Here is an 18,414-nt window from a genome sequence, read left to right as displayed (position 1 = left end):
GCAAAGAATTCTTTGATAGTACCAAACTTAAAAGCTTATGATAGACATTATTTTGCATGAGGTGCTAGCCCTTGTTCAACAAACTTAGGAGTACTCTACTTCTATTGGGGTAGAGAGAGAGAGAGAGAGAGAGAGAGAGAGAGAGAGAGTCAGTCTTGCTTTTGGTCTATCTTGGATCAAACTTGATTACATGGTGTGAAGTGATGAAAGCTCAAAGAAGTCAATGTAATAATAAAGCTTTTTTAGCCTTCAGAAAGCCATGGGGGAAGATTGAGAAAATGTGCATCTTTTGAACCGTTGATATAGAGGTTTTTGATGGTGGACAAAGTCCTCTTTGATTGAAAAGGAAGGTTACTTAAATATTATCTTCCTTCTATAATATAAATGTTCTTTTACAACTCTCATCTACTTTTCCATCACATTTCCTTAGCAGGCCACAGTGATTCTTCACCTTGTTTTTGTTAGCAGTGTTGACAGCGAGACAGGCTAAAGTTAATCAGATGCAAGATGTTGCCAATGGCCCCCCTACATGTTATCCAAAGAAATCATAGATGGCATCTTTTGAAGGATCTTATGCTTAAGATCTACTCTAGAGGGAGATTAATTATGGATTTTGCCTGCCTAGAACTCTAGCTTTTTTTCCCTTTTGAAGCGATGCGAGGGATGCCTCTATCCCCACCTGCGAGGCAAAGTTGTATTTCTTTCTCTTTTCTTTAATATATTTCCTGTTCTCTACTTGCATAAATATTCTTTGGCTGCCAGTAAGCTAGTTCAACTTGCAGAACGAGGTTTTAATGATGGCTTTTTTTTGTTAGCAGTTTTGACAGCGAGACAGGCTAAAGTATATTAATGTTGCTTTTGACACGTGAAATATTTTGTACAAGCCTCAATTATATTCAATTAGATTAGAAGAGGAAAGTGCCTACTCTGTGTACATGAGTGTAGCGGGCTGTAGCTCATGGTGCGGGTGAGCTAGCGGGCAAAATTGGGGGCGCTGGCTCCTTGATGATCAGTGATCTAGGAGGGCGAGGCGGAGCGAGAGAAGCGCCTGAAAGAGGGAGGCCAGGTGAGACCGAAGCGTGGACAAACACGCTTGGGCTTCTTGCGCCCTCTTACGCAGGCTATCCACGCCCTGCGTCATCTGCAACACCTGCACGCCCTCACTGCTGTCTAGCTGATCAGCCGTCATGGCGGCGAGGAGGGAGGCTGAGGAAGAGTGAAGGCCTTGCAGCTCCAGGAAGACAGCACCCATCTCCTCCCGCCTGAGATCGCGCTGCAGCCGCTGCAGAGGGGCTGCCCACAAGAGTGGTCCTACTGTCGCCCTTGACCGGGCCCTGCTGCAGTATCGGGCGACCAGCTTGCACGTGCTGCGCATGGCAGAGCTGGTGGGAGCAGAGAAGGTGGAGAGGGTGGAAGCAAGTATCAGCAAGGAGATGAGCAGGGTGACGTCCAAGGCGGCCAGATCTGAAGTGCTTAATGCAGGGGCTGCTGTCTGCACTGATCGCTTGAGGGCAGCGTGCGCTGCGTCCCTGGAATGCTTGCTGGCATTGACGTCCAGCTGATGGCAGGCCGATCTGAGCCGATGGGCGGCTGCCTGTATCTTGGCGCGTGTCATGTGAGGCATCCGCAGGGCCTGCCCCGCGATGTGCAGCGCCCGCTGCAGCCAGCCTAGCTGGCGCTCAGCGTCCTCAGCCATGTGCTGGAGGGAGGTGCAGACGTCGAGAAAGCTCAGCACCTCGTCTGCGCGCTCTCGAGGTATAGCTGCTAACTGTGAGTTGAGCTGTGCATAGGGATCTGGAGAAGGATGTTCCTGTGTAGATGAGGGGGTATGGATAAGGAGCGAGGCAAGGGAGGAGTGGGTGGCGAGCGTGCAGGCACAGGCGTCGATCAGCCAGTTGAGATGGGCGCTGCCGCCGCCGGTCTGCAGCTGCAGCTGCTGCGCCCGTGCGGCCAGATCGGCCTCAAATCTGCATGTCCCTATTGCTGCGCCTGAGTAGAGTTTCTGCTGCTGCGGCGGAAGAGGGCTAGCAGTGCTTGTGCTTGTGCTGCTGATCCTGCGGAAGGAGTGCTGCACCAGCAGAGCCAGACGGCTTCCAGAACCCATTTCGCTCACTTGGAGTCTAGCTTGTTGTGAGAAGAGAGCGTGAGATAGCGATGAAACTTGAAAGGATTCGGGCACAGCCATCTGCTTTTAAATGTGCGCAGCTTCATTGGATGAAGCTAAAGGAGCCTGTGGGCTCCACGTCGTACGTACCATGCATCGCAGCAGCTGAGACTCTACATGATTTGGAAATTGAGAGTCTAGCCTAGGCAATCGACTATCCAATTTTTTCCACGAGGCAATTCTCTTTTTTTAGTGGTCGCAGCCGCATCAGGATTCAGAGCTCCACCATCCCTCTTTCATCGCAAGCTCAAAAGCAAACCCACATCATTTCAGTGTGTGCATCCAACAGTACCCTTTAACCTTTGAGGCGAGGCCTCACGTCATTGCTTACTCCCTATTACAGGCTGCACCTTTGAATTTTGCAAGTACAATATAGCCCACAAAGATATCTCATATCACCTTGTTGCCCCATTCCAAATCACGTCCCTCAAGGACCCACATCACTGCCATTCAGCCCGGCCCCGGCCTTAATTTGGAGGCCATTTTGGGCATCATTGGCATCTTAGGCATCAAATGAAGCTTAGGATGGTCCATAAAGGCTTCACCATGAAGCTTTTGTATTGGGATAAGCGCAAGTATAAGGAGTAAGGTGACACACACACACATGCGCACGCGCGCACGCACACACACACACACATGCATGCATAATGTGAACTTGTGGTATAGTCTATTTAGTAGTATGCGTATAGGTGTTCTCACTTATTACTGATTACAGGTCCCTGGAGACTGGAGCATTAATCAATAATGCGTCTCATGTTTTTGCATTTTAATTTTTCGGCCAACCATTGAGGTTCGTGAGTGGTGAGTCGTGACTCGCAGGCTCGCAGTGCACTTGCCACTCTCTCCTGATTTTTTGACTCCTTGAGTCGTCTTCTTCGAGGATGCTCGAGCTCCTTGCTTAGACATGCTGGTGATTATCTCATGCGCATAGAGCAAGGCCCAGGCACTAGTGACTCCTCTCTCTCAAGCATGCTGATTCATGAGCCATCCTCTCTTGAGTCCTCATGCATTCTGGACTGCATGGATTTTGTCATGCTAGAAAGAGACCACGATGGTTCATATGAGGGCTTGTATAATAGGTATTTGTGCCATCTATCAACTTTTGTGATTATGCACAACAATATAATCTTCACACACACACACACACACACAGAGAGAGAGAGAGAGAGAGAGAGAGAGAGAGAGAGAGAGAGAGAGAGAGACCTGCAAAGGCCTCGTTGCAGCCTGCAAGTTTTACTCTGGATTGTATGTTTGCTACTCAATCGACTCTAATCTCTTAATGATGTTGCTGTCCCACAATGCAGGGCCACAACCACCATTAGCGGACTTGCTACTGGTCTCTTAATCCGTGAACCAAGTCAACTCGGGTTGTAGAGGATGAAGGACCTTTGTTTCCTCGTGTTTTCATACTAGAGTAACATGAAGGTGAAGTTTGCAGCCCTAAGGACACTACTGAGGCATTTAAAATGGCTACAACATCAAGGGCTTTTTTGGTTGCACTACAACACGTCACATGAATATCGACACGTGTATCGACAACAATAAGTTTTTTTAAAGAATAAAAAGCCCTGTATAAGCGTCGATATCAACGTCGGTATCGTATTGTTGGTATGAACGCTAGTATACTTATCATCCGAATAAACGGTGAAATGAGCGTAGGTATACCCGTTGAAATAAGCGCCAATTTCTTTTAATCATTCCAATGCTGATAACAGTGTGCATATCGACGCCTATTGCAAGGGATATACCAGATCTAGCCTATTCTGACACCTGTATCGGCACCAAAACCTACAAAATGTTTTCTAGGCAGAGAGGGCTGGGAACTGATGCTGCATGTACTGCAACACCAGGAACCAACCCTCTCGTCCTAAAGGAAGAGTGCAAAAGCAACCGCACTCCACCTAAAGTTTGACGCTGAAGAGGGAGAGGTACATTCAAATACAAATGATTAAAATTGTAAGTATAACGAAACCAAAAATCAAAAGCTTAAACATGACAAGTTTTCAAAAATATAACCATAACCTCGACTCCCAAACCATAGGCACATCGACATGAAGATTTTCTAACCATAACTAAAACATGACTTGAAAACCGCAAGTATAACATTATGAACGTTTTCAAGTAGGAACTGTACCATGATTTGAAAATCATAACCATAATGACAAGAAGATTCTTAAACCATAAATGTACCATAATTCAAAAACTGTTACGATATTCACAACATAATTGCAAAACCATAACCATAACCTGATTGCTATACCATAACCATAACGTGATTGCCAAACCATATTTGCAAAACCGTAAAGTGATTGCCAAACCATATTTGCAAAACCATAACCATAACCTGCTTGCCATACCATAACCATAACTATAACCATAACCTGATTGTCAAACCATATTTGCAAAACCATAACCATAACTTGTTTTCCATATAACATGATTGCCGTACTATAGTTGCAAAACCATAACCATAAGCATAACCATAACCATAACCTAATTGCCAAACCATATCTGCAAAACCATAACCATAACTTGCTTGCCATACCAAAACCATAACATGATTGCCATACCATAATTGCAAAACCATAACCATAACCATAACCTGATTGTCATACCATAATTGCAAAACTATAGCCATAACCTAATTCCCATATCATAATCATAATCGTAAACTAAATGAAAAACCATAAACATAAACGTCAAACTGTACATGTATACAATGAATGAGCACAACTGTATCAAGATGACCACAACCTCAAAAAATTACATATATAGAGGATGTCACCCTCATTGTCATATAATATAATATTTAACTTTTCCAAACGTTTTTCTCATATTAAATTGATCACTTGATATGGGAAGATAAAAGGGGAACATGAGTTAGGATCTAGGTAAGTGCTTCTAGACCTATCTCAATAGGGGACCAAAAGGAGGAATGGTTGCATCTCAATAGGGGTCCAAAAGGAGACGGTCTATCAAAGAGCAATGTGCAAAAAGTGCTTCTAGATATACCTCAGCAAGGGACCAAGAAGAGAGATGGTCCCTCAAGGACCCACATCACTGCCACTCAGCCCCCCGGCCCCGACCTCCGGCCCCAGCCCCAGCCTTAAATTGGAGGTCATTTTGGGCGTCATTGGCATCTTAGGCATCAAATGAAGCTTAGGATGGTCCATAAAGGCTTCACCATGAATCTTTTGTATTGGGCTAAGCCCAAGTATAAGGAGTAAGGTGTCACACACACACACACACACACACACACACACACACATACACACACACACATACACACATGCACGCGTGCACACACACACACACACACACACACACACACACACACACACACATATGCATGCATAGTGTGAACTTGTAGTATAGTCTATTTAGTAGTATGTGTATAGGTATTCTCACTTATCACTGATTACAGGTCGCTGGAGGCTGGAGCATTAATCAATACTGCATCTCATGATTTTGCATTTCAATTTATCGGCGGCCAACAATTGAGGTTCGTGAGTGGTGAGTCGTGACTCGCAGGCTTGCAGTGCACTCGCGACTCGCTCCTGATTTTTGACTCCTTGAGTCGTCTTCTTTGAGGATGCCTCAGACTTGCTGGTGATTATCTCATGCGCATAGCACAAGGCCCAGGCACTAGTGACTCCTCTCTCTCAAGCATGCTGATTGCTGAGCCATCCTCTCCGAGTCCTCACGCATTCTCGACTCGGTCGTCGCTCAGCCTCAGCGCAGACACGTGCATCTTTTATTTACTCTACCTACTAATCCTTACCATCCTTGTTTGCTCAGGTATGCAATCCTGCTTCTTGGGATTCAAAATTCACGCTTCTCCTTTTCCTGTGTCGGACTCTATAGATCAAAGCTCGATTAAATCGTACCCTACTTGCAATAAGTAAAAATTTTAGGTTCGTGCTTTGATCCGAGCGCCAATAGTGTTCTGTGATTTTGCAGCACTAGGCCGTAAAGGATCCTCAAGAGAGTCCCCCTAACTGCAGTGGACCTATACGTGCATGCTTGCTGTTGCAAGAGTTTGTAGAGAAAGCCTTGAGGGACTTATGACATTTGAACATGTTCCAAGCGCATCATTTAGAAAGAGAAGCTTTACACATTCATCCACCTTTGACAAGCCAAGAGGGATCTTCCTCGAAGCGAATAAGCATGATGGATGACCATCCTCTCAGATTGATAGATGCACATTGAGTCACTGTGATAGGGACGACATGGATTTTGTCATGGTAGAAAGAGACCACGATGGTCCATGTGAAGGCTTGGATAACAAGTATTTTTGCCATCTATCAACCTTTTGTGATTATGCACAACAATATAATATAGGCAGAGAGAGAGAGAGAGAGAGAGAGAGAGAGAGAGAGAGAGAGAGAGAGAGAGAGAGAAATGGAGGAAAAGGATGCCCACATTATGACGCTTGCCAAGACGATCTCATATTTGAAAGAAACACCCCTTGGTGCAAGGGAACAATATACTTCTTACTTTTGGTTGTGTTTTTTTTATCATAGACTTTGAAGTCTAAGGTCTTGCCTCTCCTTGTTTTGCAGTGCTTGGCACAAAGGTTGCTTTAGTGTTGAAATTGATGAGTGTCAAATAGTGAAAGGTCAAAGGTTAGAGAGGTTATGTATCACCTCTTTTCTCTAAAACAACTTATTGGATGTAGGTAATCTCATTGTAATGTATACTTTAGGATTATTTATTACCAATTGGATGGAAATACTTGCAAATTTGTACAACATATACTTAACAAGTGTCTTTATTATATAGATTGCAAATGTTGAATTCATACATGTTTCTATTTGCGAAGCATGTCTCTAACACGTCATGGTACAATGTGACCTCTTGCTATGCTAGTTGAGTGGTGGTGTTTGCAACAATGGCTCAAGGAATTGGCATAACATGAATCTTTTACGGTGACGCAAAGCTCTCCTCAAGAAATGTGGCTCCCACTACACCAAGAACCATTATGCTAACATGGAGAGATCTCTAGTAGGACAATACAACAGCTTTCCATCAACAACACACCCTTTCCTAACAGGAGGGCACACCCACCAGAGATATTTTTATGTGATAGGTCACCCCATGAGCATACCATGTCATGGAATGGATGCAAGAAATATGACCACACTACCCCTTGCAAGCTATTCATGAATGTATGTTTATCAAAGTCAATGAAAAGAAATTTGGACTTTTTTATTTGTTGATGTGTAAGAGCACTCTACGTCTACCATATTCTAAGATTGTTTAATAAGTTAAATAAGATTTGTAGGCATTTAAAATGTAATTTATTTTTTGGTTTGGTAAGATTGTACATGAGAAGACATGATAAAGTAAAAGACTAGATCTTTCAGGAATAATCCTCAATGAGATTCCTACTATGCACTTATGACATCACATCTTTCCTTGAACCCTTTAATTTCTATGGTTGTGGGGAGTCCAAGGGGGGACCTATTTTTGAATTTTTAGCAATAAATTTTTTTCGAATGAAATTTTGGTTGTTTTCAAGTTTGTACACTCATTTTGATTATTTTCCTTTAGTTTCAAATTTTTACCTAGGACACTCCTTGGAAGCCACTTTTAAAGGTGAGATTTTGGAAAAGTTTTGTATATAGGAAATACAACCCTTAACACAAGGAAAAACATTGGTTGTTTGAGTATTTCTAGATTCCTTGGTTTTGATGCTCGTTGGAGCCTGTAGAGTAAGGAAAAAATAATAAATATATTTTACATCATTTTTTAAGAATTTGCAAACTTGCACGTTGATTTTTGGAGAAACCAATTAAGATATGACTTGTTTGCATCACACAATAGTCAAAGAGCGCACACTACAAGAGGCTCTTCACATTAGCGACGCTCACACAGCGACGCTCAAAAAAAAAATTCCCGGCGTCGCTATGAGCGTCGCAAATTTCTTTGTAAATTTGCGACGCTCATAGCGACGCTCATAGCGACGCCAGCTGGGGTAAAAAAAATAACCGAGCGCGCCCAAAAACTCAGATCTCAGATCTGAGTTTTTCGGCGCCCTCAAGCAAAGAGCAGGTAACGCTCTCCCTCACTCTCTTTCTCTCTCTCTCTCTCTCTTTTTCTTTTACACACACACACACACACACACACACACACACACACGCACGAGGAGAAGAAGGAGAGACAGGTATGCTCCTTCCCTCTCCTCATTCTCATGTTCCCTTCCTTTCTTTCTCTCTCCCTCGCTCTCTCTCTCACACACACACACATACACACACACATATAGTGTTTTTGAGAGAGAGAGAGAGAGAGAGAGAGAGAGAGAGAGAGAGAGAGAGAGTGCAAAAACGCACACACATACATAAACAAAGAATGCACACACACATTGAGAGAGAAAAAGAGAGAGAGAGCATGCATAAACAAAAAACGCACGCATTGAGAGAGGAAAAGAGAGAGAGAACATGCATAAACAAAAAACGCACACATTGAGAGAGGAAAAGAGAAAGAAAACATGCATACGATCCAAAAAAACGCACACACATTGAAAGAGAAAGAAAGAGAAACTAAGGGAGCGTCGTAGGAAACTAATTAAAATTAAAAGACCTAAAGATCTAACCGACAAGGAGTTGAACTGAAGACCTATTATTCAAGAGAGAAATGGCATAATCAATCTATCATACTTGGCATGGGTGATAGAAAGGTTATACCATTTATCTCTTTTTATTGGCACACACATCCACACACGCGCACACACAGAGGAAGAAGAGAGTTATAACGTCGTAGGAAACTATTTTAAAAAACGTTAAAGATTAGGTTATATGTAGACTTACATTAAATTAGATTTAGGTTTATTTTTAACTAGATTTACATTTATTTAAGCTAGATTTAGATTTATGTTATATTAGATTAGATGCGGGTCTCCATAGACTGCGATGCCTGCATGAAGCGGGTGAAGAAAGCCCTCAATGGAATATAGGGTATTGCTGCCTTCTCTCATAGTGGGCTCCGTCGATCCAAAAGTACTGGTGAAATGTCTTCAGAAGATAGGGAAGAAGGTGGATCTTCAGGGCGGCAAGAGTCACTACATCCCCGACACAATGACCATCTAGACAACCTCTAGTCATTAGACTTACGTTAAATTAGATTTAGCTTTATTTTTAGTTAGATTTACGTTTATTTAGATTTACGCTTATTTACGTTAGATCGAGTCCACGCAAGAATTACTTACGGTTTAGGGTTTAGAGTTAGACGAACAGTGAAAAGATCTACTGTGAAAAGATGTTAAGATGAAGTGAAGTGCTACAGCTAGAGAAGAGGCAAAGGGATTTTGTCCACTACATGCAGTATCATGTAGACGTGGGTGTCTAGATTTCTTGTACCCACAAATATAGGTATTGACCAATAAAGACGAGATTATAACCCGGTGGTTCTGATCTCCGTGCACCTCTAGACCGAGGTGTGCGGGGATTGGACATGACTAGAGAATGTGAGGTAAAGAGAGAGAGAGAGAGAGAGAGAGAGAGAGAGAGAGAGATAAGACGAAGAATGCCAATAGAATATTAAATTTGTTGTCTAGGTTATAAGTTTTTTATCCTCATTATGAGTAGCGACGAGGATGTGGGACCGTCCAACCGAAACACCTATCTCTCAACGAGGGTCTTATGTCCTTGTAATCAATGCAAGCATGATGTGCGACGGACAAGACGTGTTTCTTTGCAGCACGTTCGTGAATTTGGCGAGTTCGATCCATCTATTATAGATCAAGTTGTTGCCAATTATAACTCGTCGGACTCTGACGCTGGCCAACAAGCAGCAATCTTGCAACCCAATAGACGTATTCGCAGGCGCTTTGGTCAAGCAGCATATGTGAGGCCACAAGATGTAGCCTCTGACAGCTCGGGGGATGATCATGCAGAGCACATTCCCAACGAGGCAATGTTTGAGCCCGAGATTGATGAAATGATCGAGACGATCATGGATTCAGAAAGGCTTATCTATGATGATATGAAAAGTGAAGCCGATACATCATTGTATAATGGAGCACGTATGTCTAGATTGAAAGCACTCCTGGTTCTTCTCAACATGCAGGCAAAGTTTGGATGGAGTGACACTAGCGTCACAGCGCTTTTCAGGTGATCTATTACAATTAGTTTACTTTAATAGAACTCATGGTGTATAATGATCTGATAGATTTTTACACGACTGTATCATATTTTTATGTTGTGTAGATTGCTGAAAGAGCACATTCTACCAGCTGACAATGTGATGCCAGATTCCCGAGATGAAGCAAGAAAGATTTTGCGAAACTTGGGGATGGATTACAATTCTATCCACGCTTGTCCTAATGACTGCATTCTTTTCAGAGGGGAATACACAGACATGGAGAAGTGTCCGAAATGTGATTCCGAAAGATATCGAGTAGATCTCCACGGGACAAAAATTCCACAAAAGGTTTTGCGACATTTTCCTTTGCTTCCTCGCATCAAGCATTTCTTCGAATGTAAGTCCATGGCCGCCCTAGCATCATGGCATGAGGAGAATAAATCTTCGGATGGTGTGCTACGAATTCCTGCAGATTGCGCAGCCTGGAAACATATAGATGGAACATGGTCGGATTTTGCCAGGGAAGCTCGAAATTTGCGCTTAGGCCTGGCTATGGATGGCGTAAATCCATTTGGTCAAAGATCAACATCTTACAGTGTATGGCCCGTTGTCATCGTCAACTACAACATTCCCCCGTGGTTGACTACGAAGAAGGGGCACCTATGGCTAAGCTTGATTGTGCCAGGGCGATATAAAGTGGGGAATATGGATGTGTATCTTCGTCCACTATTGGAAGAGCTACAACAATTGTGGATTGGCATAGAGGTGGTGGATATGAGCCGACACACAGGACGACGGAATGCTTTGATCAGAGGTATTCTAATGTGGACCATGCATGACTATCCCGGGCTAACAGAATGCTCAGGTGATCTATTGACACTCCTCTCTCAGACACTGTAAATCTGGTTTTTCCCCATAGTTGATCTATTATCATGTGTATACATGCAGGGCTTCAAACAAGCGGATACAGAGCATGTGTCACATGTGGACCTAGACTGAATGCACGTAGGGCACCCTCACTGAAGAAGCAAATCTACGAAGGTCATCAAGCGTATCTTCCGGAGAATCATGTGTTACGCGACGGCTTTTTGGGAAGAGAGCCACCAAGGATGTCTGCACAAGCATGGTTAGAGCAGAAGGAGATGTGCGATGACGGATTGCCTCCAGGGATGAAGAGACTATCTCTATGGTACGAGTTACCATACTGGCCTCGACTCGTGATCAATCACTTGCTCGATCCAATGCACATATTCAAGAATGTGGGTAATCTACTATGGGACCATTTGACCGGCAAGAAAGATACTTTGGGAGCCAGAGTTGACCTTAGAAATGTGGATCGTATGGAGCAATATTGGCCGCAAACAGCGTCTGATGGATCGATAAAACTTCCTAAAGCACCATGGATTTTCACAGGAGCCCAAGAACGCAAAGTAAAAGAGGCCATTCGATCTTTGCGGACCCCCACTGGCGTAATGCACTCGCTCCGAACGTGTTTTACTAAAGAAGGAAAGCTTACCGGTTTGAAGTCACACGATTGGCATAAAATGTGTCAGGTACGTTCATAGTGGACTTTAATATCATTGCATAAAATGTGGACTTTAATATCATTGCTGCACATACTTTACAGTTTATTTTACCGGTTGCCATTGAGGGATGTTTGTCTCTCGACATCCGTAACACAATCTACAAACTTGCAAAGCTGGTGCAATGGATCTCACAAAAGGAGATCGACGTAGACTCCATACCATTCGCCAAACTAAATGCTGCGGAGCTTGTGTGCATGTTTGAGAAACATTTTCCTACTACAATGCTAACCATTCAGGTGCATCTTCTTATTCACATAGTTGATGAGGTGGAAATAGCTGGCACAGTTCATTCCAGATGGATGTTCTTCTTAGAGCGTTTCATGAAAACGCTTAAGGGATATGTGCGTCAAAAGGCACGTCCGGAGGGTAGCATGGCAGAAGGTTGGTTGGTATCAGAGTCCCTAGTGTACATTGGAGAGTGGCTAGACGGATTTGATAAATCCCGGGACACGCTATGGCGAACCATAGATGATGAGCGCATATCTGGGATTGTCATGTGCAATCTCGGTGTTGAGAAGAAGATGACGGAAGATCTAGAGGCTAAAATCAACCGATTTTGCATGCTTCACAATCCATGTGATGCAAAAGTGGATTTCACAATATAGGATGCAAAGCAAGAGCGACAAAGGGCACGAATCGAGTGGAGACGGGGAAGACGACCACCGATGCACTATCCAGCGGTTCTGGAGAGCCTACCAACCTTCATGAGCTTAAGATGGTTGCACAACCAAATTGAAAAGCGCACAACAATGCGGTGACGAAGTGACTGAAGAAGAGTGGGAGTACTCTCGGGGTTGCGCGACCAAGGTAAGTTTGCAATGTACGACTAGCAAGTGACTTTATTATAAACGTTTGAACGGCCACTCATAATCTTTGTTCGTTGTAGTATAAGTCATACACAGCAGCATGGTGTAAAGGTCGACATTTTAGGGTGGAACGAATCGACAAAAAGCGTTTTACTCAAGATTGTGGAATCATGGCAAAATTTGAACAGTCTAGTCGACGACGTTCCTCTGATGCAGATCCCGTGGTGGCGGAACTCACTTACTTCGGCACGCTGCAAGAGATTTTGAGGATCGATTACAGAGGATTTTTTGTCGACTTGTTCGACGTGCAAATGGTTCAAGATAATCATGGAGGGTCGAAACGCTACTGTGCGTAGAGGAGAGTCTGGTTTCTTGAGGTGGATTCTACTAAGAAATGGACTGACCTAAGAGACACTTTCGTACTACCCGAGCATTGTGAACAAGTAAGTATATAAATAGTTAACATCCCCCTTTTACAAGTTATGTGCTTGAAAGCTCTCATGTAAGTTATGTGGCTTTGGCAGGTAGTATTTTCATCCTACAAAGTCTACATCAAACTGGTGGTACGTCATAGAGTTAGCCCTCGTAGTGCAAGGACGTATGAAGGCTACCATGTGCCAATCACAACGACATCAATGGAGGAGATCAGAGAAGATGCTCAATCAGAAGCCGCTGCGGTGGTGCCAGACGAGCATCAAGATGCTACTGCTCTATATGGGGTGCATGCAGAGGAGCTACAAAATGAAACAGAGGATATGTTTTTAAACGGAGAGCTCTATATAGATATAGGAAGTTATGCTGAGTTATGCGAGGATGAGAGAGAGATCTCTTAAAGCCACAAATATTGTATTTGAACAATTTTGCTCCGTGCTGTAAAAGCTCTAGCTCTCTAAGTAGCTTCCATGTGTGTAACGCTCTTTTCTACTCGCGCTCACATCTTTTGATTGAAAATTCTGAGTTTTCGACTTGCCTCTTCTACACACTCGATTCATTGCGTCATTGTATTTATATGCGTCATTACGTCATTGTATTTAATGGTCTTTGCGTCATTGTCTACTCTATTCATTCAATATTAAGTTTAAATATTCGTGTGTTTAATGCAGGTATGGATGATGAGGAGTTTCTTTCTTCTTTGTCACCGCAGCAGAGACAGTGGTACGTGGAGCGTCATCGCTCTGGCGCATCATCGCGCGTTCCTACACCATCCGCATCTCCCTCTCTTTCGGAGCATTCGGCGCGCTCCGAAGCTTCGGCGTCGACGAGACGAGCGTCACACTCTTCTAGACACCGGCGCTCTAGTGGTGGCGGTGGCGGTTGTTGTGGGGATTCCGCCACGATGCCTCCACACCGCCTCGTGTTCGACGAGGCTCTTTACCCTCCCCTTCTTTTGCCCGCCCCACACACCAGCCACAGCATCGCCGTCTACGCCAGGTTTTGCACGGCTGACTGTTCCTAGAAGCTACACACCTCTACCTACTCCGCCAGGGCCACCCCACTCGACACTCCTCGCTTCGGGGCCCAGACGCCGGTGAGACACCTGACGTCCGTACCCCCATCGACACGCCGCTAGAGACCCTGCCGGGACACCCAGGTTCACGCGTCACCGGCCAGAGGGCTTGCCTTACTCCGTCGACATCAGCGGCGGCATCATCATGGATGATGACGGCAAGAAGGTGATCTCGCGCATGCGTGGTCTTTGCTCTCAAGCTGTTTAGACACTATATACTAAACAAATGGAGTGAAGTACCAAGTGATTTAAAAAACAGAGTCATCAGCATACTTCATGATGATGTTTTTCCCGTTCCAACACGGATCAGCGCTTCAATGAAGACCTGATGAAGATTCGAATGCGCGAATACTGCAAACACAAGCGTTCCGAAGTGCAAAAAAGCAATCAAGAATGGGTGGAATAGGCCAGATTGGCTGGCCAAAGAAGATTGGAAGAATGCGAAGAAAGCAGCGCGCGAGAATCCCGACAAGTGGAAGCAACAAAAGGATGCAGCCAGAGCGCGAGTAGAGGCAGGCAGCTCGCACCACTTGGGGAGCGGTGGATGGGCATCATTTGAGGCCGATTTTGTAAGTCTTTTCACATTGCTCTTTATGCATGTTCGATAGTTTAGGGTTTATGAGTTTTTTAGTTCTAACATAATGAAATCTTTGTATGTTTTGACAGTGGTCGATGACAGGACGTGATCCCACACCGTACGAGCGCGAGTACGCAGGCAGGAAGGGCTTAAACGCCCTGATGGACATTCTCAGTTCTCGCAGCGGCATGGTTAGTATTAGGGTTTACTCTTTTTTATTTTTTGTATTGTTTTATAAATGTCGTTATATGTTTATACTTACTGAAAACTGTCTTATTGTCTTTTTTTGCAGAATCCGACAGATACGCCGCTTGGACGCGATGAGACGTCTGATTAGACGACGTCAGTTTAGCCGTATCTAGATAGCATTAGTTTAAGGTTTCTCATAGCTTATGTATCATGAGACGGATTTTATACGTCTTTTTGAACCATGTATATTATTACATTTGTCACCGCAATTCCTTTTGCCAATCAATTCTTTATGCCTATGATGTTGTACAATTGTCATTATTACATTTGCCAATCAATTCAGTTTGTCTATGATGTGTACAATTGTCAATTTTGCAAACAATGCGTCTTGTGGGTGACTATTTTGGGTCTATTATTTACCTTTGCACTTTTTTTAAAAAGTGAATCAAGTACAATATGGTTGATGGGTGGCAGGCATTCAATGCCCTGTCACCAAAAAAATATTCTCTCAGGCGTCGCTATATGCGTCGCTATTTATGGCTCTGTAGCGTCGCTATATGCGTCGCTATACTCTTGTGTGAGAGCGTCGCTATAAGCGTCGCTATAGGCGTCGCTATGAGCGTCGCTATATAGCGACGCTCATAGCGACGTCTATAGCGACACTTATAGCGACGCATATAGCGACGCTCTCGTAGCGACGCTTTTAGCGACGCTTATAGCGACGCCGGGGGTTATAAAAACCCAGTGTATTTCCGTCGCTAAGAGCGTCACAAGAGTACATAACCTCTTGTAGTGGCAATGAATTGTTTGCATCACACAATAGTCAAAGAGCGCAATGAGATGAAGAAATTCATGTGAGGCAAGCGCGGATAGATTCGGAGTCGATTGGGAGCTACAAGCTGTTGAAAACAGCTTAAAAGTTCAACAACTTAAAACTTACTGCTTGAATAATTGCCAAACAGCTAAGGGCATGTGAAATGGCCAAACAGGGGTCCCTGTTTGGCCATTTTGCACGCCCTTGTGGCCCCTCTTGTTGAGGGTCCCTAGGGCCTAAAAATGGCAAACATGGCCTTTTTTTCATGCATGGCCATGAGATAGAGGTGCAACGTTTGATGTACTCAATCCCCCCCCCCCATTTTGCTATGTGTTCAAAGGCGGGTCAAAGGCCTCAAAAATCCAGTGCACTTAACATTAAGCACTAGAAATCAAGCAAACAAGGAGCCAATTTTTACCTCCTTGTGTCTACCCCCTGTTCTTGGGAATCTTTTGGTAAAGGCATTCCTTTGATATTCGAAACCACAATTTATCTCTATTGTTATAGTATCCAACCAAAGGTCTCTTTATTAGCATTTTACATAGGCACGAGTGTTTCATATATTCATTTATGTTAACAATGTATGTATGTATAATTTATGTTTATACTTTCTCTATCCAAATGAGCTACATAGTAGAAGTCAACACCACAATTTAACAATTTAGTTCACAAGGTGATAGCTTTTGGTATCATCTTTAGCAATACCAAAGAAATAGCTACTAATAGCCAATGAATAGGGATATTTAAGAAGAATTGATACCAAACACTTGTCAACACTACTCAAAAAATGTGGAAACTCAAAGGCTTTACAAATATGTATTTTGAAACATGAATCAATAATAAGTTAATTGTTTACCTATCAATCACCTCTATACATCAACCTCTCCATGTCAAGTTGTCCTTTCTATAAGTCAAGCTTGGCAAAGGCATACTAGTATGGAAACAATAGCATGTTGGAAACCAAGAATTTGGCCATGTCCTTGCAAAACAAGTTGACTCTATAAGTAAACACCAGATTTTATGAGCACAAAGATATAAAGTATAAAATGATGTCATTCTAATAATCTAGTGACAAATATATAAAGAAGAAATTATAAGGAGAATCTTTGATAACTCTCCATAGGTAACATAACTTACTTGCATTGTGAGACCCAATCACATGCTACATAACCCTAGATGGTGCATCAAAGCCATCAACAAAATAGCACATCCCAATGTTATGAGGTGTGAAGCCCTAGACATTGAAAGCCATAAAGAGGTTAGTTGTCTCAAGCATGATAAACTTAAAGATAAAGATAATGTTAAGCTCTAAATGTAAGCTACAAGGGTAGTTTTCTTACCATTCTATCTTTATGTTGGAGGTGAACCCTTGCAATGCCCACTCACCATTGACACCTCGTGTTGTTGTGGTATGCAAGTTATGTGAGCTCATACTTTTGCCACCTTTGGGAATAGAGGTCTCCATGTAGTGTGAGTGAATGAGAGTAGAAGGAGGACAATCTAATTTCATGCTGTAATGTAGGTGAGAGAAGGGAGAGGATCTAGCTTGGTATGAAAATATATGGTAGGAAAGCGGAAGAGATGAGGGAGAAGATTTCTTGGTGCTACAATGGAGGTGGAAGAAAACTAGCAGAGAGTTAATGCTGGACTATAGGTGATGCATGTGGTTGTTGTAGCAATGGAGAGCTTGGAGAAGGGTTTGTAGAGAGAGAAAATCACTTTTAAGCTATAGAATAGGTTTAGAAAGACTTTGGAGGGTGAAAAGCCGTTTTTGAAGTCCATTTGCGTTTTTGAAGCTCGTTCGCATTTTTGAAGTCTGTTTGTATTTTTTTCTACCATTTGCCGCTAGCTCTAGCTACCTCATAATCTCTAGCCATGCCCGATCCTCGCACACCTTGGTCTAGAGGTGCACGAAGATCAGGAACACACGATAATAATCTCATCTTTATTGATCAAATCCTATATTCGAGGCTTCAATATAAGTACACACCCATGTAAACATGACAATGCATGTATGTAGATCCAGTATACAAACCCTAATCTAGTACATGCAGACTGCTTAAAAGGACCGATCTAATACGGACCGATCCTCAACAGAATGCCATTTCTTAATATCATTTGCGTTTTTGAAATCCGTTTGCATTTTTGAATTCTATTCGTGTTATTGAAATCCGTTTGCGTCATTGAAGTCTATTCGTGTTATTGAAATCCGTTTCTGAAGTTTGTTTGCATTTTTGAAGTCCATTTGTATTTTTTCTACCATTTGCCACTAGCTCTAGCTACCTCACATTCTCCAACCATGCCAGATTCCTGCACACCTTGGTATAGAGGTGCACTGAGATCAGGACCACCAGGTAATAATCTCGTCTTTATTGGTCAATGCCTATATTTGAGGGACATAAGTATACACCCATCTCTACATGACAATGCTTGTACGTAGATCCAATACAAACCCTAATCTAGTACATGCAGATTGCTTAAATGGACCGATCTATTACAAACCTATCCTCAACAGATTGCCATTTCTGAAGATCATTTACGTTTTTGGAATCCTTTTGCGTTCCTAAAGTCTATTTACATTATTAGGTACATTTGCGTTATTTTACTTTGTTTGACAAAGTTAATTTGTGTTTTTGAAGTTGGTTTGTATTTTGTCTACAATTTTCCACTAGCTCTAACTGCCTCATAT

The 18,414-nt window shown here is 43.1% G+C and overlaps 1 protein-coding gene across 1 annotated transcript; it reads right to left on the bottom strand.

Annotated features, from left to right (window-relative positions):
• Nucleotides 1–834: 834 nt before the first annotated feature.
• Nucleotides 835–2,345, bottom strand: LOC147422778 (uncharacterized). Its single transcript, XM_086503264.1, has one exon. The coding sequence runs from the start codon at nucleotides 2,183–2,185 to the stop codon at nucleotides 1,010–1,012; it is 1,176 nt and encodes a 391-aa protein (XP_086359390.1). The 5' UTR covers nucleotides 2,186–2,345; the 3' UTR covers nucleotides 835–1,009.
• Nucleotides 2,346–18,414: the final 16,069 nt, after the last annotated feature.

The sequence above is a fragment of the Adiantum capillus-veneris genome, chromosome 27 (assembly GCF_014529385.1).
Source record: "Adiantum capillus-veneris isolate H3 chromosome 27, ASM1452938v2, whole genome shotgun sequence".
Lineage (NCBI taxonomy): Eukaryota > Viridiplantae > Streptophyta > Polypodiopsida > Polypodiales > Pteridaceae > Adiantum > Adiantum capillus-veneris.
The sequence above is the reverse complement of the archived record's forward strand: the minus strand, read 5'-3'. Positions and strand labels throughout refer to the sequence as shown.

Bases quoted from the DNA above. Each gene is read 5' to 3' on its own strand.
- LOC147422778 (XM_086503264.1), bottom strand. From the start codon at position 2,185: ATGGCTGTGCCCGAATCCTTTCAAGTTTCATCGCTATCTCACGCTCTC.